The sequence below is a fragment of the Periplaneta americana genome, chromosome 4, assembly GCF_040183065.1.
Source record: "Periplaneta americana isolate PAMFEO1 chromosome 4, P.americana_PAMFEO1_priV1, whole genome shotgun sequence".
In the NCBI taxonomy this organism is placed as follows: Eukaryota; Metazoa; Arthropoda; class Insecta; order Blattodea; family Blattidae; genus Periplaneta; species Periplaneta americana.
The window spans coordinates 97,640,374-97,654,645 of NC_091120.1; the positions used below are offsets into that span (position 1 = coordinate 97,640,374).

Here is a 14,272-nt window from a genome sequence, read left to right on the forward strand (position 1 = left end):
TTCAAATTGTTGCCCGAAATCGAACTCGGTTCAGCTGGATTCACATTAGGCATGAACTATACGACAAGTATGAAATTCAATGTCTTACACATTTCCTTAACTGGAATATATAATTCAATTTTATTATTAACAGTAATATACCTCTTTTTGGTTTCAGTTAAAAATAAGGATAATTTATCTAAATATCCAATAAAGTTTTGGATGGATATGGACGAGGAATTATTTATTGTCCAGGTAGAGATTGTGGTTCTTTGAAATTAACTGACGCAATGCAATATAAATTAACGTGAATAGTCAGTAGGATGGATAATATAATAATATATGTATATTTTAAGGTTTCGTAGAAGGACATGTATTCAATTTACGAGTATTGTAGTTTTAAAATGCAGAAAAAAGTCATTTCTCATTTCCTCCATGATGTTATGGTCTCACGTTGGATATACTTTCAGCACAACGTAAACACTATCATTGAGCTGACAGATTGAAATGAGTTGTGTAACATAGGAGAAAAGACTCGGACAGTTAATAGAAATTCCACAGATAAAAGGTAGTTGCCACTGGCGTAGCCTAGGGAGAAAAGAGCAGGACTTCTGCCTCGAAGCTGCGCTTGGTTCGAATGCCATTTAGACTGATTATCTGTTTGAATTTTTGCGAGAATTTTCATTACTGTAAGGCGAGTGACAAGTAATTCCATAACATATTCTCGGACTCATAACACCAAATAGCATGTCGATAATACTAAATACATCGACGCTGGATAACCGTGCAGTTGATACTCCGTTGTCAATGACCGGCTAGAAAAATTTAGACAAATCCTTCTCCATTACTACCAACGATAAGGGCACAATGGCAGTTGTAGTTGAAGATGCAGGGCAAAAATATTTTATTTAGAAAAAGTGAATTGTGATGAAATCCTCTGTTTGAGAATTACTTACTTACTTACTTACAAATGGCTTTTAAGGAACCCGAAGGTTCATTGCCGCCCTCACATAAGCCCGCCAGCGGTCCCTATCCTGTGCAAGATTAATCCAGTCTCTATCATCATACCCCACCTCCCTCAAATCCATTTTTATATTATCCTCCCATCTACGTCTCGGCCTCCCTAAAGGTCTTTTTCCCTCCGGTCTCCCAACTAACACTCTATATGCATTTCTGGATTCGCCCATACGTGCTACATGCCCTGCCCATCTCAAACGTCTCGATTTTATGTTCCTAATTATGTCAGGTGAAGAATACAATGCGTGCAGTTCTGTGTTGTGTAACTTTCTCCATTCTCCTGTAACTTCATCCCGCTTAGCCCCAAATATTTTCCTTAGCACCTTATTCTCAAACACCCTGAACCTATGTTCCTCTCTCAGAGTGAGAGTCCAAGTTTCACAACCATACAGAAGAACCGGTAATATAACTGTTTTATAAATTCTAACTTTAAGATTTTTGGACAGCAGACTGGATGATAAGAGCTTCTCAACCGAATAATAACACGCATTTCCCATATTTATTCTGCGTTTAATTTCCTCCCGAGTGTCATTTATATTTGTTACTGTTGCTCCAAGATATTTGAATTTTTCCACCTCTTCGAAGGATAAATCTCTAATTTTTATATTTCCATTTCGTACAATATTCTGGTCACGAGACATAATCATATACTTTGTCTTTTCGGGATTTACTTCCAAACCGATCGCTCTACTTGCTTCAAGTAAAATTTCCGTGTTTTCCCTAATCGTTTGTGTATTTTCTCCTAACATATTCACGTCATCCGCATAGACAAGAAGCTGATGTAACCCGTTCAATTCCAAACCCTGCCTGTTATCCTGAACTTTCCTAATGGCATATTCTAGAGCGAAGTTAAAAAGTAAAGGTGATAGTGCATCTCCTTGCTTTAGCCCGCAGTGAATTGGAAAAGCATCAGATAGAAACTGACCTATACGGACTCTGCTGTATGTTTCACTGAGACACATTTTAATTAATCGAACTAGTTTCTTGGGAATACCAAATTCAATAAGAATATCATATAATACTTCCCTCTTAACCGAGTCATAAGCCTTTTTGAAATCTATGAATAACTGATGTACTGTACCCTTATACTCCCATTTTTTCTCCATTATCTGTCGAATACAAAAAAATCTGATCAATAGTCGATCTATTACGCCGAAAACCGCACTGATGATCCCCACTGTTTGAGAATTAAAAAATATAAATATTACTGTATATGATACTATGTTCTTGTAGACATGTGGAAGTTCGTGAGCGCCAAAGAAACTGTGGGGGGGGGGGGGGGGAGAGGCATGTTAGGACATTTCCTTTGTCATTGAGATTTGAATGACTGATAAAGCTACACTAGACCTATTATTTTTTATTAACATATTTCTATACAGGATAAAAGGTGAATTTTAACTTCCATATTTTATCAACTTTGTGAGTGCAAAAGAAAGATACATTGAACCAAGCGTAACTGGAAATTACAGTCCGTATCCGTATTGGAAACTAGTAGTATCTTAAGAGAGTATTTTAATGGAATTGGCATCATTTGGGCTAGGGCTAGAAGATATTTTAATTTTTCGTGACGCGCGAATATGAAGGTCTCATTTTATATGTATGTAATACATCTCAGATTTGTAATTCAATTCAATATCGGTGCTGCCAGCTCTCATGCTATCTAAGCGTATATCTATTGAGGAGATAGGGGATGGATGTCGTGCTGATCCCAAGTCACGAGATTTATTGTATATGGATGTAGTGCGAATCCACTTGGGATTAAAAAAAAAATAAAGACAACCGATCGCCATACATTTATGTAGTAAACTTGGATATTGGGGAAAGTTGTGAGAACTGAAGTATGGTGTAGCCTATTTCTCTGCATGCCTACATTCTCACTGCAAAGTTACTATGTACTTATCATGTATTTTTGTTACAGGTGAACCGCGTGGATGCTACAACCTCCAAGGGCGGAGGAGATGGTGAAGAAGGTGAACCATTACGTGGTCGCGGCGATGATGAGGAAGAAGGTTCTCGTCGGGGTTCAATGGAGGACTTGCAGCGAGCCACCTCGCCCACCATGCTCATTTCTCACACATCTGACCACGATGGTTACGACACCCGCTACGCCAAGAGCTTCCGGCACTTTACGCGAGAGGCGCTTCCTAGGCTCGACAACTACCGAAACATCATGTCCATCCAGGCGGCCTACCGACCCACTCTCGACGAACTGCACAATGCGACCCTCCACGGAAAGGTAGGATTCTTGTTTCCTGCATACCTCTGTGCCATCGTTACTTGCTTTAACCTTCAACCATACCTTTAACTTCAAATCTCTTGCACGGTGCGGGATTTCATGTATGAAAGATATGACTATTCTTTATTCAAAAAGCTTCCTCCTACACCTACACATTACACGCAACTGTCATGAAACAACTGGAAGGAATGGCGGCAGATCGTGTCTGGAATTTGTTTAGTGCTGTCTTCATGGTGTCCACGTCAACAAAGTAACAGCCTCTCAATTGTGCGTTGTGTTTTAAGAACAAAAAGAAGTTGGAGTTGTACGGTCTAAGTGCTGTGAACAAGGTAGATGTGAAACCTCACAGTTTCTTTTTTCCTTCTAACATAGGCGGAGTTATGGGGGGGGGGGGGCACTGTCCCTCCAAACTTGGCCGAACTCTATTTTTTTTTTTTTCTATTAATGTTAGAAAATATTGAATTCAAAAGATTTTTCTTGCTTTTATTTATGATTAAGTTTCTGTGCGTAAATTGAGGAATTAATGTCTTCAGATCATTTGTCTGGACTATAATATTTATAAATCTTGATTACACAACATTTAACACTATATCACACAGAATATGCATTATATTTATTTGAAATTTCTGAATGTACAAGAATTTCTGTACCTCATTTGAGGAATGGAAGCACTGTAATGTTTTTTTTTTTTTTTTTGTAACAGCCTTTACTGATGTGTTAGAACTCTGCAGGTGTTCAAGCAGTCACTTGTAGAAATATGAATAACATACTGCATAACAATGCAGAAAAAAGAAAAGTGATCTCGGTATAATGTGTAAACTTAAAGACGAAATTAAATAAAATAATTAGAATTTACAGTTCATACGATATCTTCCTTTTTAAATAAACAGATAAAGTAAATGTAAAATTTGTCTACAGCTGTGGAGTAATGGTTAGCATGTCTGGCCATGAAACGAACTGGCCCAGGTTCAAATTCTGGTTGGGACAAGTTACTAAGTTGGGATTTTTCCTCAACCAATTGAAGCAGAATTACTGAGTAATTTCCGAACTCATTTCGCCATCATTAATTCACATCATCCAAACAATATTACAGGTTAAGTTCACAGTGCAGCGTGCTGTACTTGTGCAAGAGCGCGGCCGTTCAGCTACCTATCCACAGAATAGGAGTGGTAAGCAGAATAAGCCTCAGGCTGCATTACAAGCAATAGGAAAAAAAAAAAGTAAAATTGTCTATATTTTGTTGCAGTTTTACTTTATTTTACAATACCTTTATTAAATGATCATATTCCGATATACTGTACCTAGATCAAGCTATAACGGGGGAGGAGATAAATAAGATTCTATGGCTTTACTTTGCCTCTCCCCCCCCCCCCCCAAGCGAAACAGTTCTCTCTCCGCCTATGCCTTCTAACGAAATCTCCCTAACAAAGGAAGTCCTTTGGCTTAGGCTTAAGCTTAGAGCGTTGTCATGCAACAGTAAACCAGCTGTCCTCTTCTCGATACTGAGGGCGTACACAATGAACTTCCTAAAGCAAAGGTTTAAAAATATTAGATAGTAGGGATCAGTAGGCTTTACAGTTGTCAGACTACGGATTCTGTTCACATTTTCCTCGCTATCATATTATTTTGGATTTAGCGTATCTTGTCTTGGAAAGAGTTTGCTGTCCTCCATTCAACACTTAAAGTTTTGTTTCAAAGGCGTGTTGCTGGAACGTCTCGTCGCACGTAATAATCAAATTCAGGAAATTTGGCCTGTTTGAATTGAATTGAAAGACAGGGAAATGGGAGGAGAAACTTTAAAAGGTACGCGATAGGGAGTTCGGGGGTGAGAAAACTGAATATGTGACCTCCAAGTCTGTTGGCCACTTGTCTCACTCCGGATTTCGCTCTTCTACTGAAGGAAATCTGGAAAATTTTGAAGGAGAAAATGCCGAAAATGGACGTAACCTACTAATAACTACCACATAGCGGGGAAGGCGGGAGACGTTGGACGAGCTAATTGCAGGATCGGAAGAAGAAACTCCGGAAGGAGTAAGTCTGTGCATTGAAATATGCTTTGTCCTTTCGCAGAGTGAGTGGAATAATTTTAATGATACCGCAAATACCGAGTTCATTCTGTATACTGATATTTTTCTGGACTTTCACCCTAGATCAAGCCTGCAGAACTGTAGCTCTTGAGAGCGACTGCTTTCCTCCCATTTCTTACCCCACCCACTTTTTCTACCTGTGCGGTCACGGCGTTATAGTTACGCTCGGCTGCATCAACATTTATTCTCGGGGCGGAAGTCGATCATCCCTAATAGAAGTGGGGTGAGGCTGACGTCATAATTCCCCTACTTGCGAGTTCTGCAGGCCTGCCCTAGATCATATATACCCAGATAGCTCAGTCTTACAGACTTTGACGGTAACAAGTTTTGTCACATTTACTATGCTGCCATCTAGTTGTTACATAAAGAGTCACGTCATAACTCCCATTTGAATTGCATTAGCGACTGTACTGCCATCTCGTGTTCGTTTACGGCGGACGGGTGGCGATCCTGGCGGTTGTTCTCTTCAAAGTGCTGCCGATTTTAACATAGGAATGAGCAGTCTATATGTGATCTTGGCCTTCACCTAGGCTAGTATTATGCAATCCACAGAAATTGTATGTTTCTTCTTATCTTCTTATTTTATCTTATATTTTATGTACACATTTGACTTCCCTTTAATGGTGATTGCTCGAATTAATTGCACTATTATGAAAAACTATAAGTTTTCAAGAATTTTAATTGCATGTTCAACAACAGACATCTTGTGATTGTCTTCACTGTATATTGCAGCAATTTACTAAAACAACTTCTTCCTGAAAGTCGTGGTATTGCTAGTCTTCTGCTACGGTTACTGTCACTCTTCTCATTTGTTTACCTCCTGTAGCGACTTCATCGCTAAATAACGAGAACTTACAGTGTGATTATTGTCAGAGAATCACGGTAAACCAGGGCGTCGAGTTTCTCTGGTGTTACCAGGTGACCTAGTTCCTGCATGGAATTACAAAGCTACCCAAAGAAATCAAGACAGATATTTAGGAAATATTGAATGATGAGAATGTCGTTATCGTTTCACAAGTCATATGTTGCCGTTTCGCAGTAATATTGTAGAAAGCAATGGTGATTGTGCAGCACCGTTACGTAAAGCGTCGACTTTTGTATGCTGTAGACCCGAGCTTGAAGTGCCGACTGGCGTCTAGGCGCAATTTGTGAGGGATAAAGTCTGTCGGGGTGTACCTTCTTTGGGCAACCCGTTTCCCCTTCAATTATTCCACCCAACGGGAAGGTATTACATTGTACCACCATCTTACGATGCAATCCTTTAAATCCTTATATTATTAACTACACGGAATAATATTAAAGTAAGTCAGCCGGCCATGGGTATCAATAAATCTTTTTTTTTTTTTAATTCAAGAAATTCTTAGGAATTTTCTGAACATAATTATACTCGTGTACTTTTAATAATTTATTTAGAGTGCTCAAAAATGATTACGTATTGCTTCCGAAGTTTGCAATAAAATAATATGCAACCTTTTTTTAGCACTGTATTTTAGATGTGTAATTTTTACGATAGGAAAATATATTTAATTCATATCTGTTACATGGTTTGATTGGTATGAAAATCAATATTTTATCAAAGATAGTCTCAAAACTATTATTGTCACAGCACAATATTAATATGAATATACAGCAGGCGCCTTTTAGAACTTGTTACGGTACAAAATTGAAAGTTTTTACATACGTTTTTCTGTAAAATTATTTTTTTATATTTTTGCACAGCTGCTCCAGTTTCTCATCTTCTCTGCTGTTACTTGAGGGAGTGAGTTTGCATAGGCAAACTACGTCTGTAGAACATAAGTAGGAGTGTAAGGAAGCGCATTTCGTGCGTCATTTAACTCCACAGTACTCTGAAGAAATGTGTCAATAGGCAGATTGTAAAATACAATTCGAAATATGTTCTGTGTGCAATCTTTGCCTGAGTGGTGTATTTTTGGGAATCCCCTTTATTTAAACAGCTAATTAGCATAGTGACTTCTTGGGCATTCAAGAAACCCGTTCTGTCATGAAGCATTGAAGTTAGTAGTCCACACATACGCTGGTCTTTAAACCTGTTCTCCATGAAATCTATTATGCGGTCTCCTCTTCCATTTCTGTGAAATGCAGTGTAGTCGTTAATGTTTATATGAAGTCCTTTGTTACGTTTGTGCATCTGTCCTATACTTGTTCTTTCAGTTTTCTATGTTTTTCTATATACAGTATCTAAATCTGAATTCAGTTAAAGTAGGAGGCCAGATGTTAAGCCCTTGCTGTGTACGGGAACACATGTTACTGTGTAACATGATTTCATGATGCGGTGACATTGAGTTGAAAAGGGAGAGTTCGTGGATACAGTGAGTACGGGAGAATCTCGAGGAAAAGTGTCAGTACCGTGTTTCAATTAGAAATTTCATTTGGACTCGCTGGGATTAGAACTCTGTTCTCAGACGTTCAGTAGCAACAGCCTATCCGCTAGGCTGAAATTTCGAAGTATGTTTTAATTCTATAGGGACGAGAATAAAAGTTTTGCCATCATATTTTACGAACAAGCGGTGGAGTAAGTTTTGAAATGTTTTTATTGTGGTTAGAAAACAGTTTTTTTTAGACGAAATGATTTGCAATCCAAATTATAACGCGCATTCCCCTTTCTTTCTTTCTTTCTTTCTTTCTTTCTTTCTTTCTTTCTTTCTTTCTTTCTTTCTTTCTTTCTCTCTCTCTCTCTCTCTCTCTCTCTCTCTCTCTCTCTCTCTCTCTCTCCATAAACGGAATTTATGTTTTAAATAACTATTGTTACATCTATTTTAGTGTGATAAGTTGTATATTTTTTGTATTGGATGAACACGTTGAATGTTATAGTGAATTTACTTTAATTCATGGAATAATAGAATAAACTGACGCTTTAATATACAGTAGGACCTAAGTACTTGTAGCTTTCAGCACAAGACTTACATTCGAATTAAACGTCTTTAACGAATCTGTTAAATTACAAATATTCAAGGTTAGTTATGCAGATGGGATGAACCAAATATGGTCCCCGAGGAGTTTCTCTCGTTTTGATAAGTTATTAATTAAACAGGTATTACTTTGTGCCTTCAATTTTTTACAAAAAAACACGAAACTATTTGTACTAGTACTAGACAACTAAATTATGATTGTGACCCTCAGTCATTTCGTCTTGTTGAGCAGAACACTCGACTTCGTCGATAAAATAATATGATGGCTCACTTTTCTAATGTGTTGGAATTAGAGATGAACAAAACTAACTGCCGCTCTCGCTCGCTGTGTTTGTTGCACTTCTCTTTCTAGTCTCGTCTCGTAACTGTCGTGCGCTTCGAGTCTTGCTCATCATTCTCGAAATAGCATTTGATCGGCGTATAAAGATTTCGTAACTTTGAATAACATACATCATTGAAATAAATAACATTAGAGATGTTTAATTGATACAAAAAAAAACAATCATAGTTATCAAAATGTTCTGGTTCTATGATAAGATATTAGCCTACCTATGGTTATATAAATAGGAAAAAAATTCTCATATAAATTTGCATTTCTAAGAAACATAAAACAACGTTCAATAAAGCATTGATATTTTTTTACTTGAGATTGTACACTTGATCTCAAACATACGAAAAAAAATTCCTAACCTTTTAATAAGGGCTTAATAATTAAATACAGATTGGGGAACGGATTATTATACACTGAAAGATAGAGATGATGTTTCAAATAGGCTACTTGATTGCTTATACGTAACTTATACATATAACAGTTGCCAAAACAGATAAAAGTGCAGTCTGGTATAAACAACTGTGACGATTCAAGACTGCTTGACGTTCGAGAGTTGGCCACACCCGAAGTCTTGATCGTTTCATTCACTCACAAGCAGTCAACGACGTTGTAGAAAAAATTAAGAAAGAATATTAATTGTTTGGGTTGTAGGTATGAATCTGACTGAGGAATTTAAAATTTGACTGAATATCCCTAAATATTTTGAATTTACGGACTATAACGAAATTATACCAGTCCTTCTAGAATGCTAAATTTTTTTGTTCATTTGTATTATTTGTTTGTAATTATTGTATAAATTTATTTGATGTAAGAATGCTGACATATCACTTCCTGAAACTGAATAATGTACGTACATTAAAAATACTTTTTTTTTTTTTTTTTTTTTTAAATTTGAACCTTATTTTTTCACTAAAAACTTATTATCACGAAATTAGCTGGATCTGCCCTACTGTATATGTGTATGTACGTAAGTATACTATAGGTCTGTATATATTTATATAGGCCTATCATGTGTATAAGATAAGGATTAAATTAAGAATAGGTTTCTTATGTACACATGATTGAAGGACTTAAACAGAAATAGAAAATCTATCCTCATGTTTGTACTTTTATTTAATTTAAATAATCCATTGAAAATGACCGGTATATGAATATTACTTATTGAAACCGAAATCTCTTAGACCGTGCTTGACCCGAATTTCTTGAATTACAGAAATACAATTTGTTCCATTTTCATAACGTGGTATATTGTTTGTCACTATCTTGAGCAATGATTAAAAAAAAATGTAATACCATTCCTGAAGTTCGCAATTTCCGGATACAAATCTCGCGTATTTCTCGTAACGGATCTAGATAAAAGTTATCTCTCATCCTTTCCGGAAGCAAATGCAATCGTAAGAGCATGAACTTGAGCTTCAAGTGAAATATTGATATCACAGTGTCTGGAGCAGAATATCCTCTGTAAAATGCAACGTAAGTAATATTAATTGTAATATACTTACATCCTTTGCTTATGAATTTCGTAATGTAAAAAAGTAATTTCTTATCACTTCTTATTTTCAATTTCCTGCCCAACATTTCCTTGTACGAAAGGGAATCCATGTCGGTTTTATATTTGCAGTAGCATGTATGTAAGAAACCTTGGACGACAAGGTTATGCAGGAAGAACTAAATGATCTGTAAAATGGTAACCCTGTAACTTTGATAACAACTGATATTACTATAATTTATGGATAATGAATTCTGAAACTTTTGTGCAAACATACCTAGTATTCTACCTCCTCTGAACCACCATTAGCAATAAATGACATTCGGAGATGTCATGTATGAGGTTGATTGTGGAAAATATATTTAATTTGCAGTGATATGTAGCTCTTTTCGCTCAATGTGTAGTAGGCCTCGTTACAGCGACTTCGAGGTTAAAATTGGCCATTCAGTCCTCTCCATTGCATTGTCTTCGTTATGTCCCCCTTCCCAAGAGGTTTATAAACAAAGCTTGCAGTGGATATCTTTTAAGTTTAGAGCGACGTTTTTAATATACGGTGTTTACATTTCTTCTGTTATCTTTGAATCTTGTCTACTGTATTATTTTCTGCTTATATAAATGTTATCTTTTGCTTATGTAAATCGTATTTCTGTCTTATTCTGTTCCTCCTTGTATGTCTCGTAATTCATTCATTCATAGTTTTCTGCCCAAGGACAAGTCTTTCACTGCAAACTTACCATTCTCCAATCTTCCCTCTTTTCCGCCTTCCTATCAGTTGATTGGTTGAGTGGAAGAGAAGCCCTCACGGACTAACTCTGCCAGACTAAATAAAACATTATTATTATTATTATTATTATTATTATTATTATTATTATTATTCCCCCCTCCCCCGCATACGATCCGCGTACTTAAATGTAGTCTGTCATCTGATAGACCTATCTTCTACCCCGAACTTATTTCCCGGTCATCATTCCTTCCAGTGCATTCTTCAGTAGGCAGTTTCTTCTTATCCAGCGACCCAGCCAATTTCTTTTTCTTTTCCTGGTAATCAGTTTCAGTAGTATTCTTTCTTCAGCTATTCTTTGTAACACAGCTTTATTTCTTATTCTGTCTGTCCATTTCAGGGACTTGAAATATAATTTGAGCTACTTCTAATTTAACGTTATGTAATGTATGTATGTATGTATGTATGTATGTATGTATGTATGTATGTATGTATGTATGTATGTATGTATGTATGTATGTATGTATGTATGTACAGTGACTCTCAAAAGTATTCCCACGCATGAAATATTAATCATATTCCAATGTTAATATACAGTATTATGAATGTCAGCAGTTTTCATATTGTTCAAATATAAATGAAAAACTTAAGTAGCGCATGTTAGGTACCTTGTGTAAAGAAGACAGTTGTCCCGCAAAAAGTAAAGTACAGTAATTTAAATTAACAATAATGTCACTTCATAAAAGTATTCGTACATAACTTTGAAACATTGGCGCATGAAAGTAAAAACATATCAATTGAATTAGCCTACGTCAGCTGATTTCAAGAAAGGTAGAACATACAGACAGAATAAAGAAATCACGGGAAAATTTTTCAACAATCCAGTCAGTCATCAGTAAATTCAAGAAAGGAAACGGGTTTCAAGATGAACCAAAATCAGGACGTCCTATCAGCTGCTGACTCAAAGGTCTGACCACTCAGCCATCGCAGGGGGGCTTGCGCGCAGGTAACCTGTATTTTTCGTGTGCACACTCATACACACAACATGATAAGTTTTACTGTATGTAGCTGCGTATATTCATGGACATTTCCCAGTGCGTTTTCTGTAGCTATTAGTTATGGCTACATCTGATGACGTGATTTTTACAGCATTGCCTCTCAATACAAGTATGAAAATATTCTGATAGTTTCGTTATGTGAGTGAAGAAATCTGAACACAATCTGGTAATTACGTTTTGTGTGGGTAGACGTATGAACACACTTCGTTAGTTATTTAGATTTGACACTGTATTCGAGTTTTCCTCTTCCGACAAAGTTTGTGATTGACTCGAAAGTCAATAAGATCCACCTCGTTGCCCTCTTCCACCATGAAATCTTTATGGTGGTGCCATCTGTCAATGCCTTTATAGATTTTCAATGTAACTTGCTGCAGTGTATGTAGTGTCTCTCACAAGAACGTTGGTTCCACCACTGTGGAGTAATGGTTAGCATGCCTGACGGTGAACGAGCGGGCCCGGGGTTGAAATTCTAGACATGTTACTTGGTTGAGGCTTTTTCCGAGGTTTTTCCTCAACCCATTAATAGCAAGTGCTGGGTAACTTTCGGCGCTAGACCCTGAACTAATTTCGCTGATATAATCACCTTCATCTCATTCAGACGTTAGGTAACCATAGTAGTTGATAAAATACCGTAAAATAACCATTAAAAAGAAGAACATACTGCCAACAGAATACTGAATTGGTTTGTGAATGTTTCAAATCCTGGTTGGGAAAAGTTATCTGGTTAAAATTTTTTCCAAGTTTTTCCCTCAACTAATTGAAGCAGAATTGCAGGGTAACTTTCGTTGTTATACCTCGGAATCATTTCGCCATCATAATTACACTTCCCCTCTTTCATTATCTCCGTTCCTTTCCAATATTTTGGGCTTGCGTCCAATGTATAGTCGGCTGCGGGCCGCCACCGAACTTGGACCTCGTGGTACGTGGTCATTAGTTGCTGGTGGTAGTGCTATGTATCGTGGGCTCTCCCGGGGCTCATAGTGCTCGTGGAAGTGTGTGTCATTTTCGTGAAATTTATTTTTCACTGAAACTGTTATAAAGGTGTACAGGTATTAGCTCGCAGGCCCCATCTGACATTTCGCCCCTGCTTTCGATTACTTATTTTCTTACACTAAGTATTCGTTTACCGTCAAATAGGAAACCCAATTTAGCAGCACCATTTGTCAACTTATTTGTCACTTTTTATTTGAAGACCCTAGGAAATAGTCCCTGACAGAAGCTGTCGTAACCGAGTTTATAAATGGACGTGTTATTATCCTAGACTGGTACGAGTATTGGTACGAGGTTTTCAACCTATTCGTGGTACAGATTACGTGCCAAGTCCAAACATTTACAGTTAACACAATACTTTGTTCACTTTGTTATTAACGTGCAAAGTCATGAAAAAGACGTAGGCCTACCGATAAATAACTTCAATCATAATAACCACCAGTGAGACAATGGTGGGGGGGGGCAATACGTTAAAGGAATAAGGTATAGTGTGTCATTGCGTTAATTTATCGAAGAACCAACCTTACCTAGACGTAATATTATATGATTTTAAATTTAAATTGACTAATCGTTGATACTCGAAGTTTATTTGTAAATTTCATGAGTCTACCACTTTGAAATAGTGGTCAATGTGTGTAGCGAGTCCGGGATCGAATCCTAGTTGGGACATGTTGTCTGGTTGAGGTTTCTTCCTAGGATTTCCCTCAACTCATTAAGAGCAAATGCTGAATAACTTTCGGCACCGAACCCTGGGTTCATTTAGCTGTCATTATCACCTTCGTTTTCAATCATTAGATTTATTTATTTAGATTAGATTTATTTATTTAACCTGGTAGAGATAAGGCCGTCGTGCCTATTTCCACACACTTGTTACCCTATAATACGGGGCTAACAGAATCGGACCTAATGGGTGCCTCAACCTCAGAACAGGACATAGTGTGTACTAGCACGTACCGAAAACGTATAAAATAAGAGTTGAATATTAGTCTATATATTCGGAGAAGTTTGTTACTTATACATATCACACGCTTAGTGTAATATGTATGTATGTATGTATGTATGTATGTATGTATGTATGTATGTATGTATGTATGTATGTATGTATGTATGTATGTATGTATGTATGTATGTATGTATGTATGTATGTATGTATGTAAACAGAGAACATGAGTGAACAATAATGATATTATAGCTATTAGTGTTGTTAATATATCATATGAAGCGTTCAGAACCATAGCGGGGTAAGCGCCATTTACTAAAACCGTGGAAAACAAGGGTTAAAATTAAGTTATTACCATAATTCAATGGAAACATATAGCAAGTAATATAAAGTATCTAAATGATATATCAATCTTCATTAAACTATGGTATTCACTTAACTTTAACCCTTGCTTTCTCCGTTTTTAATAAATGGCGCTTGACCCACTATGGCTT

At 36.8% G+C, this 14,272-nt stretch overlaps 1 protein-coding gene across 2 annotated transcripts in view; it reads left to right on the top strand.

Annotated features, from left to right (window-relative positions):
* Ncc69 (sodium chloride cotransporter 69) overlaps positions 1-14,272 on the top strand; it is a 520,228-nt gene that overhangs the window by 73,344 nt on the left and 432,612 nt on the right. For both annotated transcript variants that reach the window (XM_069823777.1, XM_069823780.1), the window contains exon 2: positions 2,915-3,232. In XM_069823777.1, coding sequence (XP_069679878.1) covers positions 2,915-3,232 — 318 coding nt within the window. The remainder of the gene's footprint in view (positions 1-2,914; positions 3,233-14,272) is intronic.